The sequence below is a fragment of the Hydra vulgaris genome, chromosome 04 (assembly GCF_038396675.1).
Source record: "Hydra vulgaris chromosome 04, alternate assembly HydraT2T_AEP".
NCBI classification, from domain to species: domain Eukaryota; kingdom Metazoa; phylum Cnidaria; class Hydrozoa; order Anthoathecata; family Hydridae; genus Hydra; species Hydra vulgaris.
In genome coordinates this window covers 44,137,568-44,164,056 of record NC_088923.1, presented here as the reverse complement: position 1 = coordinate 44,164,056, position 26,489 = coordinate 44,137,568, and the positions used below count along the sequence as shown (strand labels likewise).

Genomic DNA, 26,489 nt, shown 5'->3' with positions numbered 1-26,489 from the left:
AAAAATTATTTTATGTACCTCTTGCTATGTTAGCGAATATGTTTTTAAACTTGGCATGTTTTATAATTAATTTTTTTAGTTTTTCGCTTAAACTTGTGTTGACATTTCTAAGCGATGACGTAACTTTATTGCGTTACTTCCCAAACTAATTACTAACGAATTTTATTGAAACAACTGTTTCGGCGAGACAAATTTTGGAGGTATAAAATAAACCAAGTTACGCGGAATTTTCTCTCTGGCTGATTGGATTAATATATATCAGATATGTTTGTTTAAATTATTATTTATTATATGTAATATTGCTTTTATATATTGTAGGGGAGTACTATTCTTATCTTCAGAAGTTCATTCTAGCTCAGCAAAACCTCCGTTCAGGTTAAAGAATGGAATATAAGTCTAGCATCAAATGGGTGTAAAAATTTAGCATATTATTTTAAGAACCTATGCAGAGCAACTGGAATGTTTGTTGTGTTTGATCTGGTATGTTAGTGCAGTTTGTTTAAAACATTTATTGTCAGTTATTATATGTAACATGTATTTTATATATTAGATTTCCATTCGATTATTATCATAAGAAGTTAATTCTACCTCTGTTAAAACCACTGCTCTACCTACCTGCCCTCTTGTTAATGAATGGAATGTAATTCTCATATTAATTGGTGTAAAAATATGATTTAAGAATTAGTACAAGTTATTGTCACAAGTTATTGAGTCAAACAACCGTTCTTCTGGTTTAAAATGAAGTATGAGTCTTGTATCAACTGGGTGTACAAAGAAATATTACTTAAAGAACTTATCAATGGACCAACTGATTATAGAATAGTTTTTTATGAGAATAAAAACAATTTCAAATTTTATTTGTATATTTAAACACGCAAAAAAAAATTAAAGTTGGCTAGTCTTTATTTATTAACATTCTCACAACATATTATTAGAACTGTGTGCAATAAGAAAAAGTTTTTTAATAGCTTAAGCTTTTATCTTTTAGGCTAAATATTCTTTAATTTAAACCTGGTTTTATTTAATAGAATGAATTTTCAAAAACTAGTCATTTAACAGTTTATTCCCCTTTAACGACATTTTCGTAATTTTGTGAAAATTCAGTTTTCTTTACTAGCTTAAAATAAATCTGTTTTAGTTAACCTTAAACGTTTAAGTAAGATTTTTTTGTTTTTAAAATAGTCCAACAATGTGTATATTTAATAATAAATATCGAAAATATATTCTTTCTGATTTTTTTTTTTGATAAAAAGTAACATCAAATTACTAAAATTTAGTTTATTATTTGCCGCGTTTATTCTAAAATTAAAGAAGTTTTTTAATATATTTGTGAAATGTCATCAGATAAAACATTTTATTGGTGTTTTTATTCTTTTTACAGAACAAAATTATCTCTAAGTAACGTAAGTATGCACTTGAAATAACTAATCAAATTATGCACGTGTGTTGTTGCGGCAAAAAAATTAAATATTGTTCGGCAGAATACTGCATATAAAATAATTGTTGCGAGTGGGATATAATCTAGACACAACCGCTTAAAATTAAGTCAACACTGTGTCTGCATGCCCGGCAGCCGGGTAGTAAAAACGTAAAGCCTACATGCCCGGCAGTTCAAGTACGCATGCGCATATTATCGCTACATTCTTATTTTCTGATTTTTTTTTTCACTTTTTAAAAAATATAAAATTAGTATAAATGCCGGGCATGAAGTTTCTGCATATATAATCCACCCGGCACTTTTAACATAAGAAGATATATTAGTTTATTCTGATGCCAGGTAGATATTATAATCGAATGCAGATGCGGTATTTAAATCTTTCCCGGCATTTTCAATTATATAAAAAGAAGCGCATGCGTACTTGAACTGCCGGGCATATAGGTTACCGGGCATATATACGTTTTTACTACCCAGCTGCCGGGCATACAGGCACGGCGTTAAGTTAAATGGGAAAAAACTTTGGTGCAAAACATTAATAAACTACTTAGGTATAAAGCTAGACAAAAACATAGCCTGAACTTACCATTATAACGACATATCTAACAAGTTGAATAGATCCCTTGCCATTCTGTCAAAGCTAAGACATATCATACAACAAAAAACTTTAAAGCCTATATACTATGCTTTATTTCACTCTCACCTCACATATTGCTTTCTTTCATTGAATCAAAACATAAGTATTGTAACTCGCCTATTTATCATGCAGAAAAAAGCACCCAGGATTATTGAATTTCTGCCAAAAAATTTCACATACATTCACATCTTTTACGCATTACAAACTTTAAAAGTGCATGATATAATCAAAATTAGAAATTCTTTTATTTATTTGCAGCTGTCTAAACAAAAAGCTACCTCATTTATTTAATAAATAGTTTATTCTACGCAATACAATTAGCTGTCACTGGCAGCTAATTAAGCTAATTTCTTGTAAGCTGACAGTGTCAGCTTACAAAAAATTCTTGTAGAGGTGCACTGAATGTGCAAACATATAATATAAAATCCTACGGTAAACATTTTTTTAAAATTAACCATCTTGAATTGGGGGAAAACAAACTAAAAAATCAGTTGGGAATTGTTGAGTTAATTTTTTTTTAAATGAAAAGGGGTCCATAAATTACGGCACGTAGTTTTTGACATTTTTTGCCCCTCCCCCTAGTAACGTATTGGGGAGGGGGTGGGAGGGGGTTACAAAATTTTACAATTTTTTTTACAAAAAGTTGTATAAATTATCGGTAATTGTATAAAACATCGCTATCCTAAACATGATACCAATTTTAAAAATCTATTGTTCCAATATATAATACATGCAAAATGTTATATATATAATATATAAATAATAAAAAGTACATGCAAAAATATTATTTTATAAAAAAAATTTTCTCACATTTAGAGTGGCCGAGTGGATTCTGCTTCAGACTAGTAAACCAAAGGTTCCATATTCGTCTCTCGCTATCGAAATTTTTTTTAATAAGTGCACAAATGTTTTTTTTTTTGCTGCACACTTTTGTGCACCAACTAAATAAAGTTCTACACTTGTACCATTTAAAGTCAAAGCGCAGAACTTGCACTGCATATATACTGTTACAGCCGTAACAGTCCGTTAACAGGCTGTAACTACTCCGTTAACGGAGTGTACACATCGACTATGTAAGATTTAGGCGTAGTTGATTTTTAGATACATCCACTAAGGGTTTTGATTTGGTCAGATTTCTTTTTAATTAAAAGAAAGCCTTCCCTTTAGATTTGAAACTAAAAAAAAAAATGTTGCGTAACAAAATCGAAAACCCTTCCCTACCCCCCCTACCCCTCGTAGCACATAGTCACATAATCGCTAATCCCCCCTCCCCCGCCCTAAACTAACAACAAAGAAAATCTAGAAATTAGGTCTTCCTAAAGATGAAGTATTTCGAAGAAAGTGGTTGAATACGATAAATCGTGCTGTAGATAGTAGTGCATTTAGCAAGCAATGGTCTCCCTAAATCTTCTAATGTTTATGTTTGTTTGATACAATTCATTACAGGTGGGTTACTTTTAATTTACATCTTAATTTAGTATTTGTAAATAAATACCGAAATATCAGTACTTTTTATACCCTAAAATAAGCAAAATAAATCGTAGACAACAATAAAAGGCATCATTTTAATAAAATAGAGAAAAAAAAAGTAATCTATAAGAGTATGTAAAAATAAAGTAAAACCACCTAAAAGACTTATGTTTCGCATCTTTCCCCTGTTTTTATTTATTAACTTTCAAAGTAATTGTAAAACATTATGTTTTATTGCTAATATCTTTATTGCTTGACTTCGTGTCTAAGAAAGAATAGTTTGTTTTACCCTAATTCAAAATGGTTACTTTTGATTTTGCGGAATAGCCGCGTGATTTCACGTAATTTTACGTGATTTGCGGTTTAGCCACGTGAATTCACCTTGGTTAAGTAAGGTCTTAAAAAATCATCTAAGCGGAAACAACGATTATATATAAAGTACCTTAAAAAAATATGCAATAAAACAAAATCGGAATACAAGAATTATGAAAGTCTCTTTGAGAAAATTTAAAAAACCGCTAAAGCTAGTTATTATAATAAACTACTTGAAAAGTGTCAAACAGATTCATGGAGAACATGGCAATTATTAAGTGAAATTATTGGTAAAGCAAAAATTAACAAACCGTGCTTTCCTAAAACTATAAAAATCAACCACAAAACAATTGATGATGAAAACTCCATTGCAAATGAGTTTAACAACTTCTTTGTTAATATAGGATCTAAACTTGCATCCCAAGTTCCTAATGTAAATAAATCTTTTGATAAATATTTAGATCGTAATAAAAATATATTGATTAATGAAAAATTAACCATTTTAAAATTTGACAATGCTTTTAAAAGCCTTATAAGAAACAAAGCAACTAGAATCGACGATATTAATAGCAAAATTATAATTAACTGCCAAAACGAGCTTAAAGTTCCTTTATTTAAAATATTTAAACACTCCTTAAAGGAAGGTATCTTTCCTGAAAAACTGAAAACTGCGGAAGTAAAATCAATTTTTAAATCAGGAGATACAAGTAGAATAGACAATTACAGACCAATATCAATACTTTATACATTCTCAAAGATACTTGAGAGAATTATGCACAATAAAGTATATACTTTTTTTAAAGAAAATAATTTTATCTACTCCAAGCAATTCGGCTTTCAAAAAAATACATCAACTGAACACGCAATCCTTCACCTAGTTGATGAAATAAAAAACTCTTTTACAAACGGAGAAGTTACATTAGGTGTATTCATAGATCTCTCTAAGGCTTTTGATACAGTCGACCACAAAATATTATTATCAAAGCTTAACTTGTATGGCATAAGGGGTAGAACGAACAAATGGATAGAAAGCTACTTAGATAAACGTGTGCAATCTATATGCTATGGAGATAATAAACTTTCTAATCCTTCTATATTAAAGCGTGGTGTTCCTCAGGGTTCAATACTTGGGCCTTTTGCTTTTTTTAATCTATGTTAACGATCTCTATCGGGCATCAAAAAGAATTCCAACTATAATGTTTGCTGATGATAGCAACTTTTTTATCTCCGGAAAAATTATAAACGAACTGTGCGTAGAAATGAATCAAGAATTATAAACATTTTCTGGATGGTTTAGGGCAAATAAACTTTGTATAAACTCAAGTAAAACCAAGTTTTCTTTATTTCATCCTTCTTATAAAAAAAAAGAAGTCGAATCTTCTCTTCCAAAAGTGTTTATTGAAAATAGAGAAATAAGTAGGGATAATGTTACTAAATTTTTAGGTGTTTTTATTGACGAAAATCTAAATTGGAATAAGTATATCGTCTATTTAGGTAGTAAAATATCTAAAAGTATTGGAATAATATACCGATCACGCCATTTATTGAAAAAGCCGCTACTCAAACAAATCTACTATAGTTTCGTTCAAAGTTTTTAAATTACGGTAATACAGCGTGGGGTAGTACCTATAAAAGCAAACTAGAACCTCTCTATTGTAAACAGAAGCATGCTATACGAGTAATTAATTTTAAAAATAAAAAAGAACACACAAAGCCTCTTTTTGAACAGATGTCTTTACTAAGATTGTTTCAACTAAATATATATAATGTTCTAAGTCTTATGGATAATAGTAAAATGCAAAAAACTCCTTCAATTTTCTATAGTCTTTATAAACAAAAGCCAGAGTATAAATATCTGTTGCGCACAAATAGTACCCTTTTAGAGCCTTCATGCAAAACTAAGCTTGAGCAATTTAAAATTTCTTATCGTGCACCTCTATCTGAAATAAGTTTTTATTACTTAATCAAAATATTATTAACCTTGAAAACTTAAATAGCTTTAAAAAAACTATTAAAAAGAGTATTTTAAAGTATAAAAATTTACTTACTGATTTTTTCTAAATTTGTTCACTGCTAGCTTTTTATATAAACTCTTATTTTTTAATATACTTTAATATATATTTCAAACATTGCGTTAGCAAAAAACGTAGTAATATTAAGAAAAAGTAACGATATATGTTTGTATAATTGTTATCTTACATTTTAATACAATTATAATTTAACAATTTAACGTAAAAATTTTGTAAATATTTTATTTTTTTATGCGTATATATATGTATGACAATGTAAAGCGGTTCTTGATGACAAGACCTTTTGGTCTTCTGGAAGTTTCCCGCGTTCTTCTTACAGTTAGTATTACATAAGTTTGTTTATTATTTATGTTTGTGAATTTTTATATTTATATGTATATTAACGAATCTTAACGAATCTTTATTATGTAATCACAAAAATGTATACTATGGAACAAAAATAAATTAAAAATAAAATAAAATAAATAAATAAATAAAATGATTCCGTCTGGATGGATAGAAACAATAGTTGTATCACTGGTGATAAAAGATATATCACAATAGAAGATGCATAAGATGTAAGTATGAATGTTGACAACTAGCAACCTTCTGTGTGTGCATTATTTATTTTATTTGCATTGTTTTAATTTTGTTTTGTTCATGGCCGCTCTCCTCGATTTAGCCTAGCTATACGAGAGTGAACCATCCAGAATGTAGACTGTACATATATTTATAAGTTATAACATTTTTATGTAAAACATCTATATTTCTGGTAAATATATTGCTTATTGTTGTTGTTGCTGTTGCAAATAAAGTAAATCATAATACTTACAGATGCAAGAAAGTGTTAAGTTTTTGTTAATACTTTAAATATTTAAATCGAAATAATTACTAAATAAATTACGTCATAAATAAGTAATTCCGCGTACAAATAATGTTTATATTATAGGTTCATTATTTGTACGCGCGTACAAATAATAGGCCGGGTGAATAAAAAAAACAATTGCATTTATTTAGTAATTGGTCAGCTTTACGTAAATAAAAACTTACCTAAAATTTCTTAAACTTTTATTTGCGTAAAGCTGACCAATTACGGAGTAAAAGCAATTGCTCGTTTTTATTCACCCGGCCTATTGACTTCGTAAAGAAAAAGATCAATCGTGAAAAACTTGCAAAAAGTTTTTTCAGCTAATAATGGATTTTTTACTTTTTGAATCTTTTTTCAAAATTGAAAAAGACCTAAGTTTTTTGGAATGCAAAAAGACGAAACCATAAAAAAATATTGGTCTCTCTGTTTTTAAGCTTTTTTAATTGTGACCATATGCAAACTAGTAAAACGACTAATTTAGTAGTAAATTGTAAAACGATTTATTTTACCTTGAACAAGGTATTTTTTGCTAAGCGCAAGAAATTCATGTTTAAAGTCTTTCAATCCTTATTATATTATTATTATATAAATTATATTATTTTAATTTCCTTATTAAAAACCGTTTAAACATGGAATAACAGCTCAAAAAAAAATAAATACAAAAGTAAGCTTATAAGTTGTATATTATTAACAGTATATAACAAATATTGCAATATATAATAAGATAATCTCATATTTAAACATAAACTCTTTATATTGAAAAAAAACTCTAATGTTTTATTGAGTATTGTATTTTTTAATTACGTAGTTGGTATACTGTGCGAAACTGTGGAAAACTTGCAGCGATACGCTCTAATGCCTCTTGTATTGGTTCTTTTTGTAGACAGGGCCAAAACAAAAATTTTTTATTTACTTATTATTTTAAACATGAATTTTTCTTTTTATTTAAATTTCTTCGTATTTTTTTTTCTATTTACCGGTCTCTTGTTTGTAAATGTAAATACAAAAGACATTAAAGATAAAGAACCTAAGTTTCGCATCGCAGATGAAAAAAATCACATTGGAAATCTTCGAGGAGTAAACGATGAGAATTTTCAAAGCAAAATTACAGCAACAAATTCAGAGGACAAACTTCACAAAAATGAATTAAAGAAGAGATCAGGTTACAATCACAACTTACCCGAGCACGAACAAGAACATATTGGGGAAAGAAGAAAAGATATACCTGTTTACAAAAATAAATCATTTAGCGATACCGACTCTTTTAGATTACATGCTAAAAAAAATGCGCGTAAGACTTTGATTCCAATGAATCAAAGTGTAGCTTATGATACTGACGATAATCATGACGGTGTTTTACTTGATACTGATGATGGTGTTGATACTATTCCAGATGCTATAAGTGAGCCCGATGATAAAAAAGAAGATAATTATGTTGAAGACGATCACTTTGATGAGGGTGTTCCACCTCATTACGTTTCAAGAAGGTTTGATGTGTATCATAAGACGCACATGAACGGATCCCCTCATCGACACCAGCCCCATCATAAAGACCATGGTTTTGTTTATAGAAAAGGCAGTCATAGTTTTCATTCAGGATCAAAACGACAGTTCCTTCCCCAGTCATGGATACAAAACGGTGCAAATTTCAACAGAGCTCCAGAAGATATGGAGATTACACATGCTAACCTGTTTAACAATGTTCCTCAAGAATATGTTGATGCTGACCCTGGAAAAGTTAACTCGGTTGGTCCACGTGTACCCCCAGCAAACATGGTAAATTCTTTAGGAGAAATAGTTGATATTCCTGACCAATCAGTTAATCCCAATAGTGCAGCTATTGATGAACAAGCTGATTCTCAACGCAATGGTTATTCGGTTAAAGAAATACCGAACCAGTTAATGAGTAGTCTTAATCCAACGGAATATGCTCCATACCAAGGTACACTTTTTATTATACTATTTTTAATTATTTGTCTTTCATCTATAATATAGGGAAATTTTGCTGTCCCAGGCGGCGTGATGGCTCTCGGCGGCCCTGTAAGTATATACAATGTATTTAAAAAAATTTGCTGTGCATAATGAGTTATTAGGTTGAAGTAAGTTTTTCTTTAATTTGTAAGAAAAGAGGTTTTACAAATGTAGCAATGAACAAGCTAAACTGGGTAACAAAGAATTTTTCATTAAATAAAAAAAGAGTTTTTGGCGTGTTGAAGATTAGATTATACAAGGATTGTACAAGGACAATTTTTACTTCATAAGAATTCGAAAAAGCAATTTTAATTCAAGTTTTATTTTTAAATTCGAATATTTTTACCTTCTTATCATCCTTCTAATATCAAAACTGTTAAAAAGATATTTTAGTTTAAAATTTGAGAAATTTAGTTTTCAAAAAAGTTTCACTTCTTTTTCAAAACTTTATTATAAATAATAATATCCGGAGATTTACCAATCATAGATAAATTTTGTCTCCCTCAGAAAATAGGAACATTTTACGCAAAAGTCAATGACAAAGCAAAAGTACGTTTTATAGGCCCATTTAAAGCTAAAGAGACTCCAGCATATGATGTTCAAGAGTATTGGTTATATACATAACTAGTACATGATATTTTTATAATCATTTAGACAGAGCCATGTGCTTTTTTTTTTTTTTTATAATTCCTAATGGAAAAATTTTCAAAATTTTGGGGCCTTAATGAAAGGTTTTGGACAGAGGGGTGAACATTAACCAAGTAGCCACGGCACTGCATTTAGATAACATTCAAAACGAAGTAGCTTATAATTTTTTATTTCATTTGTTCAATTTTTTTAATAGTATATTATGGTTTATTAAAATCTTTTGATCGATCAAAAAAATGTCGTTATCTAAAATAATATTTAGGGGTCGTCGATAAATTACGCAACGCAAATAAACAAAACAAAAAAAACAACAAGACAAAGCAAAGCCTTAAGTTAAATGAAAAATCAAAATAGCAGATTAGGTTTAATAAATATAGCTGCGTAAAAGAGCTTAAGATCTCCTACTTTTGTTTTTAATCAAAATTAGCGTTGCGTAGTTTATGGACGATCTCTTATTCGATTTCACCTAAATTCAATACACATTTTGACATTTAAACGTTAAAACTAAAAAACAAAACAAACACTTGTTTTGATTTTTAGTTTTAACAAACCCTCATACGCCTCCCTTTTATAACCAGTAAATCGGATTGTGTATGTTTCTGCCCATTCGGAGCCCTTTTAGAGATTCAAAATATGTTACCTGGGCAGCCTATAGCCGAACTTCCCAAACTTCGCGCATTGTTAGTCAGCCAAAGTATCGCTCATATTCTAGTCATCAGACCTTAATAAAAAATTATTGCTGAAAGCAACAGGCGCAATTTGTTCGAAACGCCATAGATACCAATTGAATCGATGTATACAAAAATGTTTTAAGTCATAAAAACTATTTTTAAGTCAGACAACTTTAACTATATCACAAATTTTGATATATTTTTTAACAAATCTATTATTTAAAGATGTCAAAAAGCACCCAGATTTTTATTTTGAATTTATTAAAGTAATAATTTTGGATTTAATAAGTTTTTTCCTGTTCCCCGAAAAAATGGTTTTTATGACTTAGAACAGCGCTGACCAGAATTTTTGCCGCGAGAGCCTCTAATAAATAATGACGTGTGCCGAATAAATATGTTGCGGATAAAGAGCCGCAATAAATATGTTGCTATGCCAATTTAATCTTTAAAAAAAGATAATTGGCGAATGAAAATTTAGATTTTTTATACATCCAATATTTTGATTTTTTTAATGGAAATTGTACTATTCTAAATAAACTTAGTATGTACACAATTTATATTTAGTATTTAGTTTTTTTACAACAAAAAAAGTAAAAGCTATTCTTTAAATGTAAACTTGGCTAGATAAAATCTGATTCCTTTTTATTCACATTAGAAAACCATTTGCAGAAAAAATTGAGAAAGCATCTCTAAATCATAACTTTTTTTTGAATTAACACAATTACAACAACCATAAATTTCCTTATAAAAATAATTGTAAGCAAGATATAAAAATCTAAAGATAAAAAGGTTTCTTTGAGAAAAAAAAATAATTTTAATGTATTTGAATTAAACTTGCTTTTATTCGAATTGAACTTACTTATAAACACTTAATAGGATAAGTTACTAAAAATAAATAAACGACAACATAATAAAAAAAAAATTTCAATGAACTTCAATTAAGTTTAAATTACTTTTATTTTTACAATTAAAAAATATCTTTTTATCATTCAGCAAAAAATTAGACATAACAGAGAGAATTCTTTTTATAACATCAATTATTTTTTGTAAAAGACCATTAAAAAATTCTTCTTGTATAATAACTTGCATAATTTACTATAAATTTATTCGGCACTAAGATTTTCAACACTACTGGTAAGTTTTTTAAAATCTGGTTTCAAGCTTGTAGTTGATACTCTAAGCAACTGTAGCAAATGTTCACTAGTTAGATTGGCACGATACTTTGATTTAACAAATTTCATAGTCGAAAATAAAGATTCACATGTATATGTTGAACCAAAAATTGAAATAAGTTTTATATTAATCCTTTTTAGTTGAGGATACTTAACTTCAGGAACCATTTCCCAAAAATCTAATAAAGCTAGTGTTTTATGCAGCATTTGAAGTTGAGATGTTTCATCAAGTTTATTTTGTGGTATTGGACAACCATCACTAATAATATCAATTAAAAAAGGGTTTACTAAAAATGCTAATGATGATTAAAGAGCATACAAATCTTTAAACCTGTTTTGAAAGTCTTCAAATAAATTCTGTAGTTTTTTGTGATGTGATTCAATCTTATGATCATCATACTGAATTGTAGGATTAGGATTATGAATCATCTTCTTCATTTGAGGAAAATGATTAAAAGTTTTTAAGGTAAGATCTTTCTGAAATAGAGCAATTTTTTTAAAAAAAACTAAATATATTCTGAGCTAGATCAGATATTTTTTTCTTTTTCCTGAAGCGACAATTTCAGATTTTGTAAATGTTGCATTACATCAGTTAAAAATAAAATCTTGCAAAAAAATCACATTGTCAAAGATTTTAAATGTCTTATGCTTTTCAAGCAAAAAACATTTAATTGGTTCTAATAGTTCTAGAAACCTATAAAGATTGTCACTACTTGGAAGCCACCTTACAGCACAGTAAAATGACAAGTTACTTGGTTTGTCAGCAACATCCAATTCACTAATGAAATTTTTAACCTGTCTGTGATTTTTTGCATTAGATCGAGTATAATTTACAACCTCCAGCACTGATTTAAAAATGATTGGAAAATTACAATGTTTTGCTGCTAAATGTTTTTAATGAATCACACAATGAACTGGGATAAACTCTGGATACGTAGGATCACTATTTAGTAAACCCATAAGCCCAATGTGTTTCCAACAATTGATGATGCACCATCTGTAGCAACACTAACAAGCTTGTTCTTAGGCTTTCACTAGAACAGGCTTCCTTTAAATCAGTTTCACAACTTGTGTCTTTTAGCTCTACTAAATTTATCAACTCTTCTTTCACAAGTACATCTGATGTTACATATCTAACAAATACTGCCATTTGAGATTTATCTTGAATATCTTTTGATTCATCCAATGCTAAACTGAATGCTTCACAATTTTTTAAGTCATTTAACAAATGCTGTTCAAATTCGACACTAATCTCAGATATTCTTCTTTCAGTTGTATGTCGAGAAACAGAGATGTTTGAAATTAACCTTTGAATTTTGCTATTATTAGGATCTAAAACTCATCACATCAAAAAGATTTTGTTTTACAAACTCTCCATCGGTGTAAGGATGTTTACTTTTTGCAATGTTCCAAGCTAAAATAAAACTTGCTTCTGTTGTAATATTTGATTCTTTGCTGGAAGATGAAATATTCATTTGTTTAACATTACATGTCTTATTGTGAGCTAGTTCAGTATTGCAAATTAAACACATGGGTTTATTTTCTTTTTCAATAAATGCGTATTTTTTCTGTCCAATCACCATGAAATGATCTGTTCTCGTCTTCAATTTTTCTTTTCTTACTTTTATTGTGAAGTGCTTTATTGTCACCTTTTGCTATATCCATTTTATTAAAAAGGAACTGATTCATACATGTTATTAAAAAGTTTCTAATAACTTACCTTTTTATTTTATTAAAGGTAAATCAATTAATTATGAAATGTCAAAACTAAGTCAAAATAAATAAATGAACTTAAATCTGATTTAAATCAATTGATTACACTGTCAACACATAATTTGTTGTTGGAATTGTAAAACCTGAATAGTTTTGGGACGCTGAAATAAATATTCGTATTCATTTTGATTGATTAGCCATAGTTTTTTCCAAATGTAATATCCCTTAGTTTAGCAAAATTCCTTTTTTTCACTATTTTTTTTTTAAATTTTTTTATCTCCTAGATAAATATATATATATATATATATATATATATATATATATATATATATATATATATATATATATATATATATATATATAATATATTTCAGACAACAGGTATGTACAAATTAAGTGCCAGGTCCATAGTTTTTAAAAGAAAAGTATTATTTTAAACTTTGATTAAGTGAATTTATAGAATGATTCACTAAGGTACAAGCCATTAACTGTTTGAGAAAAGCATGTCTATAGTTTAAGATAATTGTATGAAAAGATGGTACTCTGAGCTCTAAAAGCATGTAAGACATACTATCATATTTGTTGTATCCGAAAAACATTTTAGCACATTTGTTGTAGCAATACTGAAGGCGTGCCTTTTTTTTTTATCATTTTAATTTTGCCACAAAGGAACATCATATAAACAAATGCAATATGCTTTGAACAGTTTAACCTTAACTCTGGTAGAGCATAAATGAGAGCGTCTAATTAAGATATTTGTACGTGTGTAAAGGCCCTTCACCTTTTTGATTATATCAAGATCATCAGTAAGGTCATTTTTAATTATATGACCAAGGTATTTAAAAGATTCAACAAAAGCAATTTCACACCCTGATATGCAGCATTCTGGGAAGGAGTTTGATATAACTTTTGATTTTTTAGTTGGATTAAACACCATACATACAGTTTTCTTGGTATTAAAGGACATGTTAATTAAAGAAGATTCCTTATTTGGAAGGTGCAATTAGAACCATATCATCAGCGTAGATCAACACATTCATGAATATACCACCTATATTACATCCAATACGAAGGTTTGATATTGATGAAATCAAATCTTGTATGTAAAAGTTAAATAGAAGTGGTGACAATATACTACCTTGACGAACCCCATTCCCAATTCCAAAACTGTTTGGTTTTGTTTTCTGCCATCGAACAGACATTAGTTGATTACTATACCAAAATGCAAGCATACAAACAAGTTTTTTGGGCAGACCAGTATCTAATAATTTTTTGAACAACAGCCAGTAATTGACACTGTCAAATGCTTTATTAAAGTCTATGAAGCAAGCAAATACATGGCTTCCTCTAAATGTGTAGTACTGCACAGTCTTTTTAAAATAGTTTGAGCATGACGTTGTTGAGTGATTTTGTTTAAAGCCAAATTGGTAATCATCATTTTTATTAATGTTGTACAAATTGATTTTCTGCAATAAAAGACTCTCAAAAATTTTTGACATAGCAGAGGACACAGACTATATTTATTCGCATCTGTTAAATCAGCCATTTTAGATTTTACTAGTGGAATAATTGTGGCCTCTTAAAAAGTGGATGGTAAATAACCAAATTTAATGCATGAATTTAAAAAAAAATAATAATAAAAAACTGCAATATACTTCCACCATACATAAAAGATTCCATACAAAGGTTATCAGGTGCTTTTCCTAGTTTCTGAGTTTTTACTGCAGTGGATATGTCAACGCAACTCACAATAATATCAGAGTTTTCTGTGGAAAATTCCATTTCCTTTATGAAACTGAGGTAATATTTTTCATTGATAGTTGAATTATACAAATTTTGAAAGTGCTCTTTCCACATATTAGCAATATGACTATCACCTGTGGCACCTCCAACACTAGCAACAAAGTTCGCTGCATTACTGTTACTGATCTTTCGCACATTATTCCAGAACTTTCTCGAGTCTGTGTTGTTCATATTTTTTGCACATAAATCGGCTTGAATTTGTTCATTATGATGTCTACAATATCTAAGAGCTAATTTAAAAGTAGTACGAGAGCGCTTCATGTTTTCAAAAATGTCACCCTGTTTCTTCTTTCCTTGAAAAATCGATTGCTTGAAGGCATCTCTTGCAATGTCGTGTTTATCTTTAACATAGTCATTTCAGCCTGGAGTAATATATTCATGGTTTTTATGTTTAAAATTACAATGAGGTATGGTATCAGATACAGAAGATTGCATAGTATTTATAATGTTGTTATAGAATAAATCAATATCGTAAGTTGTATTGTAGCCATTTGGAATATTTTCAGTAAGTAGATAGAGGGGTACATGTACGGATTTTAATAAAGAATCTACTTTTTCTGCATAATGTGTTAAGGTAGCTTTGTCACAAATTTGCCAGTTAGGAGATCTAGTTGTCATATTAAAATAAGGTTTGTTATTATATATTTTGGATGAGTTTGCTAATGAGCAAAAGATCAGAAACGCTAATGGTTTATGGTCTGATGCAATAACATTGTTTAAAACTGAAATAGATATAATTAGATTATCAATAATTGGGCTGCATAGAATGTGGTCCAACCACAAATAAATATCACCATTGTCACTGATATATGTACAGATATTGTCAAGGTAATTTATATCAGATTTAATCAGTTTATTTTCTAAAGCAAGATTAGAACATTCTTCATAGAATCTTGATCCATTATAACAATTTCCTACAAGTTTTCAGTATAAGTGATTTTATTTTTGAGCATATATCCATGTAATTATGAAGATAATGTTCGTCATTATAATTTGTTGGCATGTACACACTTATTAGCAAAATTGGCCCTATATTGGCAGATACTTTTAAACAAGTGATTCTGGATTCTAAAGATTTAATGATTATAATATTATTTGCCAAATTTTTTCGATAAAGGATAGCAGTCCCTCAGAAGGGTCTACCAATTAATATATCAGATGATATGAATACTGCTGATATACCAGTACCATAAAAGTCAGGATGTACATTGTTTAATAATTCAAGCTCATTAGGTAATAACCAATGCTCTTGTAATAAAACAAAATCGTATGTAAGACACAATTCTTTGATTGCAAAAATACTGTTTTTAAAAGAACGACAGTTGAATGTACAAAAAGATATACTGTTGCTATTCGCCATTTTTGGGTTTAAAATATCTTCATACCAGTAGACCCTTAGGCCAAGCTTCAGTAGACATTAAATAAACAACTTTATTTTTTAACTGGAAGGAATCTACAGATACAGATATATAATACAAGGAATAACCACTAAAATTGGATTTTAATTTTTCACACTTTACAGAGTCATCATTATTAATTTTTAAAATATCATAAGTGCAATCGATTACCTCATTTTCTGTTGTAGAAGGATCTAATCTTGAGACAAATATATCAATATTACGCTTGGGCAGTTTATCTAAAGAGATTGGTTTAAGTCTACTGTTGGAGTCTGATGTACCTAAAATGTGTTTTTTTGAATGGACAACTTTTTTGGTTACAGGTAGATTATGTACGCACTTCTTAACAATATCTGACATCAGTGGTCTCCCTGTAAATTTAATAGGTTTATCACTAGTAGAAGAAGGGTTTTCAGTATTATCAAGTACATCAAGGCTAATAGAACTGCTAGGATCATTTTGGAATTTAGTACTAGAAGGTTCCTTATTGCTCATTGCACTCATTAAATGTCTCGTTTCATTCTGAAATATTGTAAATTGTTTTACTTCAGATTGGAGATAGGTAACCTCCTGAAGCAAAGCACTGATATCGATGTGCTCCTTACCAACAGGAGGAAGACGAGATAAATTGATAGCATAAAAATTTGGTAATTTATTTATTGGGTCTAGAAGCAAATTTAGCATATCCTCAACAGTTTTTTTGCATTTATCATATATATATATATATATATATATATATATATATATATATATATATATATATATATATATATATATATATATATATATATATATATATATATATATATATATATATATATATATATATATGTAAACTTTTTATGCTCCTAATTTTTTTAATTTTATATAGAGGTCTTTCATTCAAGTTCAATATAGTTTTCTGATTTTTTTAATTAACAATAAAGTTTCCCATCACAGAATTTCAAGCTTTAAAATTATTCCTCATGCATATAATTTTTAAATTGGTGTCATTTGTAAATTATCTAATTTGAGAGTAAGTTTTGAATTTTTCCATAGTGACCTGAACAACTTTTTTGACAAATGTAGGCACTTTTAATTTCCATCTAAAGCCTTTACTAGCTGTTTCACAATTCTCAGTTTTATAAATAATTAAGGATTAGGAGAATTAGTCTAACCACTTTGCTGACCAAGAAGAATGTTTATCATTTTTAAATCTACAAAAATTTGCCATTTGTGGTCATTGTAATTTCTTTTTTATTTAAGACTTACAAGATGCTACAGTATTGTTCTTTTAACTTTGCATTGAGACCAATCAGTACCCCATCTTCTTTTCTGCTATTTAAGAAAATGCATTTTAGTTTACTATTTAAATTGCCTATGAATTGACACCAATCACTTAGTTTACATTATTTCAATACAATATTTTATCATTAAATATATGAACAAAAAAGCACTTTAATCTTTTGAAAAATTGCTTCATTTATTATTACTATTATTATTATTATTATTATTATTATTATTGTTATTATTTTTATTATTATTATCTTTTTCACAATAAAAAGTAACTTAAGTACTTGGGTAAGTAATTTTTTTTCTTTCAGTATTGAAGCCATGAATTCTGAAGCACGTTAGGAAAAATTTAAATTTGCTAAGTACATTTTTAAAATTAGGATCATTTTCTTATGATCTAAGGGTTTGTATATAGTTTTGACACTGACTGCACTGGTAAATATTGCTCTGGATACTGAGCAAGTAATACTTGGGTGCTGCCTTTAAACTCCTTATTTTGCGTTTATGCTTTTTATGTTGATACGAAAAAGTTAACAATCATTGAGAATATTTTGTGGTACTTGCTAAGTAGTTGTTGTTTTAAATTTATAAATATTTCTTTTACTTTCTTATACAATCTTAATTGTTCAACAAACAATTTACAAACACAAAAAGATTAACCAAGACTCCTCATTTTTATTTGAGAGCACCACAAACTATATATACCACAAATATATACAATTATAAATTATATAAAGTAAGTAATATTTAAAACAAACTCTGATATAACTGAACTAAACTAAATTCCAAAATCTTTATAAAGTGATATAATACTGAACTTGCTTTCTTAACTTGTCTAGTAATAGTAAGTCTATTTTTGTCATTGTACAAGAAAAAAATATGGAAGAATTATTTGAAAAAAAAGAAAAATTTGTTTGAATTAGTTATGAATAGAAATTATATTTAATAAAATTATGGCTGAAAATTATTTAATTTCTTAAATAAACATAATTTTTTTAGATCATGAATTAGACCATCAGTGGATTGATTATAAACTACCTCAGCATCATATTAATCATCACAGCCATTTTTATAATCCATGTTCACACCATCCTTGTCTAAATGGAGGAGATTGTCATTATTCACATGCCAGAAAAACTCAATTTAAATGTGTTTGCAAGAAAGGATTTTCAGGATATTATTGTGAAAGTACGTAAAAAATAGAGTTTAATCATCCTTTTTAATTCTTTTCAGAAATTCACTTTTTTGGGGCAAAAAAGTAAGTGAAAATTTTTACAAAAGTTGAATGCTGTTATAAAAAAGTTTTTATAAACAGAGGTGAGCATTTATAAAAAGTTAAAATAAATATATAAAAAAGGTAAAAAGTGTCAAAGTCTTCCTTATATCTTTACTTTAAACATTTATTTGTTTTATAATTTTTTTTTATAGAATCAGTTTTGTCATGTCACCCAAACCCCTGTCAACATGGTGGCACATGTACCAAAACAACAGATGGCTATTTTTGCACATGCCCAAGTGATTACAAAGGTCATGATTGTGAAAGTAAGTTTTTTTAAAAATTATTTTGAACATTACAGAAATGCATCAGCACAATAATATTAATATAGTATTAATTATATTTAATGAGTTTTTACCTTGTTAGAAAGATTTAATTATTTACAACAAAATTTTCAGAAGATATAACTGTTTATATCAAAATTGTAATTTTTTTGTTATTGTACCATGTTCATAATATGCTAAATGTCTAATTATATTGTTGATAGTTTTAATAAATGGGGTAAAGCAATTTTTTAAAATGAACTTTGAGAGATTATTTTTTAAATGAGAGCAATTGAATTAGAATGTTAAAAATGCTCATAGAAAGTGAAGGTAATACTCGACAATAAAAATTGGTAATAGTAACAACAACAAAAAAATGTAGATAATATTAACCATTGGAAAATAAAAGATACACTAATCAATAGAAAATGCAGATAATATTAACTCTTTGAAAGAGAAGGTAATAATCTATTAAAAGCGATTGTCCACATGATAATAACCGATCAAAAGTCAAGTAATATTAGCCAATGATAATCATAAATAAAGCAACAAGTAATAGAAAGTAAAGTAGTATGCATTAAAAAGTTTTCTTAAAAAAAAATATTAAAAAATTACATGAGAAAGGTGATGAAAAATGCAATTTTTTACAGATTGTAAGAAATTTTTTTAATGTTCAATGTGATAAATAGCATGAACTAGTGGTCTGTAAAATACAGGTCTTGGTAAGTCTATTTCACACCAATTAATTCTATACTTATTCCTTACTTTAATATTTTATAGAAAGCGGTAGAAAAGCAATTATATATATAAAAACTATGCATATTGTCTACCTTTTAAAGTTATGTCTACCTTTTGAAGTTACCTTTTTAAAAAAAAATTTGCAATAAAATTATCTTTTTAACTAAAATTAACTAAAATTTTTAAAATGCTTCAGTAGCCATTGCGCAAACCGCTATTCATTAGCAGTTTAAATATTAGTACCAGTCTTAATAATATTTAGAATACATGCTTGAAATGTGTTGATTACCTACAGTTGGTATAAAAAATTTAAAAAACATGTGGAAATAGACTTAATGTGTAGAATAATAGACTTATCATGACCTGTATAATGCAGGTCATAGTAAGCCTCTTCCACACTGACCATTTCTATACTTATTTTTTATATAGTTGTTTTATTTCAATAATTTTTAGAAAGTGGTAGAAAACAAAAATCTTTAAAATCTTTGTTTTAAGTTAACAAATAATGTTCAATAACTTTTTATTGTAAAATTATCAACTTCTATAAAAAAAATAGGGGGGGGGGGGCTTGATAATTTTTTTCTTTATTAGGACTTATTTTAAGTTTCTAAGTTTTTTAATTTCTTAATTCAGAAAAATTTTCCTAATTGTTGAAAATTTTCTTAATTCCTAAGAATCTAATTTAACTTTCTAATAAGTTTTTATTAAATTTTTTTTTCCAAACCATCTACAGCTTATTAAGACACTTGCCCGTTAATAAATTTTGAAAAAAAATAAAAGCTTCAATGTAAAATATTTTTTCCTATAACAAAGAAAGTTGTCACTTTAATCTGTGTTAAATGTGCAGACTTAAATAATAAATAACCTTAGCACATTAATAGCATAAGTATCACTATCATCACATATCTGAAGCAGATCTTTGAATGATGCCCTTTCTCTTTTAGACATTGTCACATTATCATAATGTTTTGGAGCACTTAGGAGCGCTGCTCCTAAGTGCTCCAAAAACTCGTATTCATTTAGTTTTTTCCTCGAACATCAGTTCAAAAAAAAATGTGCAACAAATATCTCCCAATGTTCTAATGTTTTTAAAAATTTTAAGCTTATTTAGAAATTCATTTGTTATAGAACATAATATCTTTTTATATATTTGTTATAGTATATAATATCTTTTTATATATTTTGTGTATTTAACACCTATAGAACTTTAAAAGTTTTTTTTTTTGTATTCTAGAAAATTTGAAAAGATTTAAAAAAAATGTGCAAGTACAAAATGTACAATATGTTACAGTATTGTTCTTTTAACTTTGCTCTGAAAGAAATTAGTAACCCCCTCCCCTTAAGTTCAGTATTAAAATAATATAAGATAAGATAATGGTGAAAGTTCACTTAAATAATATTAAAAATATTTATTACAATTACAATTGTGAGTAATATCACCTAAATGGGTTTGAATATTTTAAATCCATTTTATTTTAACAAGTTTAAAAAATGTGTAAAAAAGTATGTTGTGTAACGTTTTACAAAGTAATAAATTTTTAATAATTTTTTTAAGCTCCTGTTGAATGTCGTGCTGGTTTTTGTCAAAACTCTGGAGTTTGTGTTGAATTAGCAAATGGGTTTAGCTGTCAATGCCAGAAAGGGTTTAATGGAAAATATTGTGATGGTAAAAACATTTTTTTTGGAAAATTCACAAAAAGAAATTTCTGAAATTTAGTACTCATTTTTTTGTGATGAAATAATTTTTTTGTGTCCACCTAGATTATGAAAATTTATATATATATATATATATATATATATATATGTATATATATATATATATATATATATATATATATATATATATATATATATATATATATATATATATATATATATATATATATGTATATAAAAGATATAAAATCTAAAACATGGGGTGACATTAGCCTGGTGATTTGACATGGAATTACCCATATATTATATGTGTAGTTTGTATAAACTTGTTTTTTCCACTATGTATAGGTATTTTGCCTGCCAAATTTCAGGCTGAGATTTAAAACTAGATAAATTATATTTATAAAATAATATTTTATATTTAGAAAACTATATTTATAAAATAATATTTTTGAATATATAATATATTGTTATGTGTTAAAATGTATTATATATTATTTTGCATGTATTATATATTTGAAGAATAGCTTTTTAAAATTGGTATCATGTTTAGGATAGTGATGTTATTTTATACAATTTTACACGGAACTATTGGGATGAAAAAAAAACATTAAAAAGACTGAAAAGTACTTATTAATTAGTACTCAAAGAAGCTCAGAAAATTATAAACATTATTATATTCAAAATCATTTCGTATTTTGAAAAAAAAAATACCCCCCCCCTTCCTTCTAAAAAAATGTTTTAAAATTTTCATAAGGGAGGAGGGGGGGGAGTAAAAAATTGTTGCATAATATTGGGGGGTCAATTAAGTGTTACGATGCGTTATGGGGATGGGGGGTGGAGTTGGTCAAATGTTAAAAACTATGTGACATAATTTATGGACGACCCCAAAGGGGTAAACAGATTCTATATGTTGACCAGCTTCGCACCCCTCTTTCATCTATTAGGCTGGCGTAGATATATTTATAATTTTCTCCAGTTTAGGATGTTAAATACTGGATCTTCTTGACTCAATGCATGGGTTTTGCTTATGTCTCTGTTTTTATGACTATGCAACTCATTTTTTTATTGCCTAATAAGGATACAATTCTAAAACTCAGTTTTATGGTTCTGAGGCCAGTTTGTAGTCAGGTTTCTCAAACCTGACTACAAACTGGCCTCATGATTTTCTGACTACAAACTGGCCTCATGATTCACCTTTATGATTCACCTTATTTCATCAACAGCTTCAAAGTATCAGAGTATTAGCAGTGCCATGTTGTGCATAGATGGTGTCCCTGTCCATACTTTTGGTGTGCATTGTCATGGCCACATTTGGAACCCTTTGTTATGGCTTAGGGTTTATTAGTAGTAATGACGCAGTTGCTTGGACCATTAAATAGTGTACTATCTGTGCTTTGAGTTAAGTTCTTTAACAAATCCAAAAATGACTAAAGTACCAAAAACAAAACACAAAAAACCATCATTATGACCAAGTTCTCTAAATCTATCATTCACTAATATTCATGGCCTTCGAAGTAACTTTTTTTCTGGTGAGTCTTATATCTTGCAAAATTTGTCAGACCTACTTGCTCTTTGTGAGACTAATTTGATTTCAGCTCTCTCATCTTGTGATCTTAGTGTTAATTGTTATCTTCCTTTAACTCGTACAGTCACATGCTTGGCCTGGGCATTTACATTCGTAAGAATTCACCCATTTCTTGAGTAACTAGGTTTGAATTCATCGCCTATTCTTTTATGTGGTTTTGTTTATCACCACTTCACTCTATCACATTTTTTCTTTGTTTTATATCGCTCTCCTTCATCTCAAAACTGCACTCTTTTCGATGTTATTTCTGATCAAAATGATCAAGCCCTTTCTCTTTATCCTTCAGCTAATATCATTGTTGTTGGTGACTTGAATGCTCATCACACGGAATGGCTTGGCTCTAATGTCAGTGACTGAAGGCATTAAGGCCCACAACTTTTACCTTTCTCTAACACAAATAGTCATCTCTAACATCTCTAAAACAAATATTCAACTTTCCAACTTGTTTTCCAGACAATCTGAATTATTTACTTTCTCTTCTTGATTTATGTCTTTCTTCTGATTCTAATCAGTGTTCAGTTTCTCTATATACACCCTTAGGTGTTTTTTATCACAGTTGAGTCTTTCTAAAACTATTATCTCATTCTTCATCATCAGAATCCAGCTATTATTGTACCTCTTACAACTACCTTAAAGCTGGCTGGGACTCTTTCTGTGATTTTCTTTGTGATGGCCCTTGGGTAGAAATTGTTTGTCTTCCTGCTGACAAATGTATTTCTTATATAATTTTATGGTTTCATGCTGGCATGGAATCTTTTATTCCCTTTCGACGATTTTAAATTAACTCTCAGTCTTCTCCTAGGTTTTTGTCTCATTGTGCTGTTACAATTTCCAATTGTAACCATTACTTTCATATCTTTCACCAAAACAATTCTCCAGAAAACAGACGTCTGTTTATGCTAACAATGCTAGATTGTTTGCTAAGAACTTTTCATCAGTCTCATCTCTTGATTCCACTAATCATATCCTACCAGATATAGCCGAGAAAGAGGTTGATCCATTGCTAGACATTTGTATCACTCCAGCTTCTGTATCTAAAGTGATTTCCTGCTTAGTCTTAATTACAGCTTGTGGTCCAGACAATATACCTGTTACAGACTTGCAGAAGTGCTTTCCAGAGCTGTTTTTTATACTTTCAAAACTATTTAACACATTTATCAGAGACTTGTTTTCCAGCCTGCTGAAAAGCTACATCTGTTAACCCTATTTTCAAATATTCAGAACAATCTGACTCGTCTAACTACCGTCCCATTAGTCTACTAATAAGACTATTAATAATACTTGCTTACTATTATAACCAAGGTTTTTGAGTCTTTAGTTAACAAACACTTAATCATTTGACTTGAATCTAATAGCTTATTTTCTGATCATCAATATGGATTTCAATCTTGATTTCAATTTTGATATTCTCATTTTACTGCTAACTTGTTAACGGTAATAACCGATAGATTTTATTGTGCATTAGATAGATGTGGATAGGTTAGGTCTATCACTCTTGATATTTCTAAAGTTTTTGATAAAGTTTGGCATGCTGGACTTTTTCATAAGCTCTCTTCTTATGGTGTATTAGGTAACATCTTTAAGGTTATTGATACTTTTCTTACCAAATTTAGTATAAAAGTTATTCTCGATGAACAGCACCCTTCTTCATTTCCTGTAACTTCAGGGGTTTCTCAAGGTTCTTTCATTAGCCCGATACTTTTTTAAACTCACATTAACAATGGCATTCTTCGCTGATGATACTACCATTTATTCTTGTCTTGATAAGAAGCCAACACTTTGATTGCTTGGAGGGGGGATTCGAGCTCGAAAAAGATCTCACTTCTGCTACAGCATGAGGCTTTCAGTGGCTGGTGAACTCAGATAAAAGTGTTTTTTAGCTTATCATTATTGCAATAATCTAGGTGTTCCTATATTTATGAATGGTAATGTACTCGATGAGTTATCTACCCTTCGTCTTCTAGGATTAACTCTTACTTCTGATCTTTCTTGGAAACCATATATCAAATTCATTGCAAAATTAGCATTTGCTAAGGTTGCATCTCTTTATTGTGCTCGCCACTTTCTTACTGTGGATTCTAATCTTTACCTCAACAAATCTCTAAACTGTCCTTGTATGTAGTTCTGTTTGCATATCTGGAGCGGATTTTCGAATGATGCCCTTTCTCTTTTAGACAGGGATGCAATTATGAGAGGCATTATGTTTAGACATAATGCCTCTCTTTTTCTTTTCTATAAATACTATAATGGGTGCTGCTCTTAAGAACCAGTAGTGTCTCTTATGCCATCTACTAAAATTCATTCTCGTGTTACTCATCATAATTTACAATTTTAAAAGTTGTCTGTTAATTGTTAGCTTGCTTTATAAACTTCATCTTTTCTTTCCAGTAACTTCCAACTCTAATAGTGGTTGTTTACAGCCTTGTTGGAAGTGATGATTTAGAAGAGAAAGAAAATATTGTAATCAAGAAAAGTTATCAAAAATTACAATAAGTTTAAATTTATATTTTTGTTAGAGTTTTTTTTTGGACATTTAATATTATTTTTTTTTACCAATAAATGTTTCTCATTAATATATGGAATTAAATGACAAAAAAAAAGTTATAAAAGGTTTTATATAGCACACACGCCCACCACACCTTTTTATACAGCACACACGCCCACCACACTTTTTTAGCGGTTTGGGTGTCTATAAAAAGCAATTTTCTTACACTTCTTGACACTTTTTTTATTTTTTTGTTTTACAAATATCAGGTATCATTTTACTAATATCAGGTATTTTTTACATGTCAGATATTTTTACAAATAAAGGTATCATTTTAAGGACAAAGTAAACCTGGCGGTATTTTTAGCACTCTATTTTTTTTAGGTTACTTCAGTCTAATGTTAACTTTGTTAAAAAATCCTAAAATGTTAATTGCTTAAATCTTTAGGCATTATATCTAAATTAATCTTTAATGTTTTATCTCTGCATTTTTTTAATAGTTTTTTTTTTTGGTTAGAAAAGCTTTCTCGATGCAATAGTCAACCCTGTAAAAATGGAGGAATTTGTAAAGATATTGAAGAAGAAAATCGGTTTGAATGTGTTTGCTTAAGTGGGTTTGGATGTCCTGATTGCAGCTGCCCTTCAGGTTATTCAAAGTTTTTATACATAATACATTTTTATTCATAAATGTTATATAAATATAGTGTCACTGCTGTCCTGGAAAAATAAAGAAAAAAACATGTACAAAAAAAAAATATATATTTTTAGTTTAAAGATCATAGTTCCATATTTGTGTGGTTTGGACAGGTTTTCTTAATGCCATTTTTTTTTTTTAATATGACATTGTGGAAGAGTTAATGCAGTTTTATACAATCAGATGCCCTTCCTAGCACTAACATGTTTTTCATATCAGGACTGAGTTTTTTTATTGATACTACTGTTAAGAGGATTACCATCCAAGATTTATGAGCTCCAAGTGTAAACAAGGAAAAAAAAGTGAAAAAATGTGATCCAAAAAATATTCAATTGATTCAAGATTAAAAATAGATAACTTAATTTAATTAGATTAAGATTAAGATTTAAAATAGATAACTTGAGAGCGACA

At 28.6% G+C, this 26,489-nt stretch overlaps 1 protein-coding gene across 1 annotated transcript in view; it reads left to right on the top strand.

Moving 5' to 3' along the window:
- The first annotated feature begins 7,587 nt into the window (after positions 1-7,587).
- LOC100212369 (fibrillin-1) overlaps positions 7,588-26,489 on the top strand; it is a 65,158-nt gene continuing 46,256 nt past the window's right edge. The window contains exons 1-5 of the mRNA XM_065796423.1: positions 7,588-8,673; positions 18,378-18,566; positions 18,807-18,920; positions 21,211-21,321; positions 25,902-26,030. Coding sequence (XP_065652495.1) covers positions 7,659-8,673; positions 18,378-18,566; positions 18,807-18,920; positions 21,211-21,321; positions 25,902-26,030 — 1,558 coding nt within the window. The 5' untranslated portion in view covers positions 7,588-7,658. The remainder of the gene's footprint in view (positions 8,674-18,377; positions 18,567-18,806; positions 18,921-21,210; positions 21,322-25,901; positions 26,031-26,489) is intronic.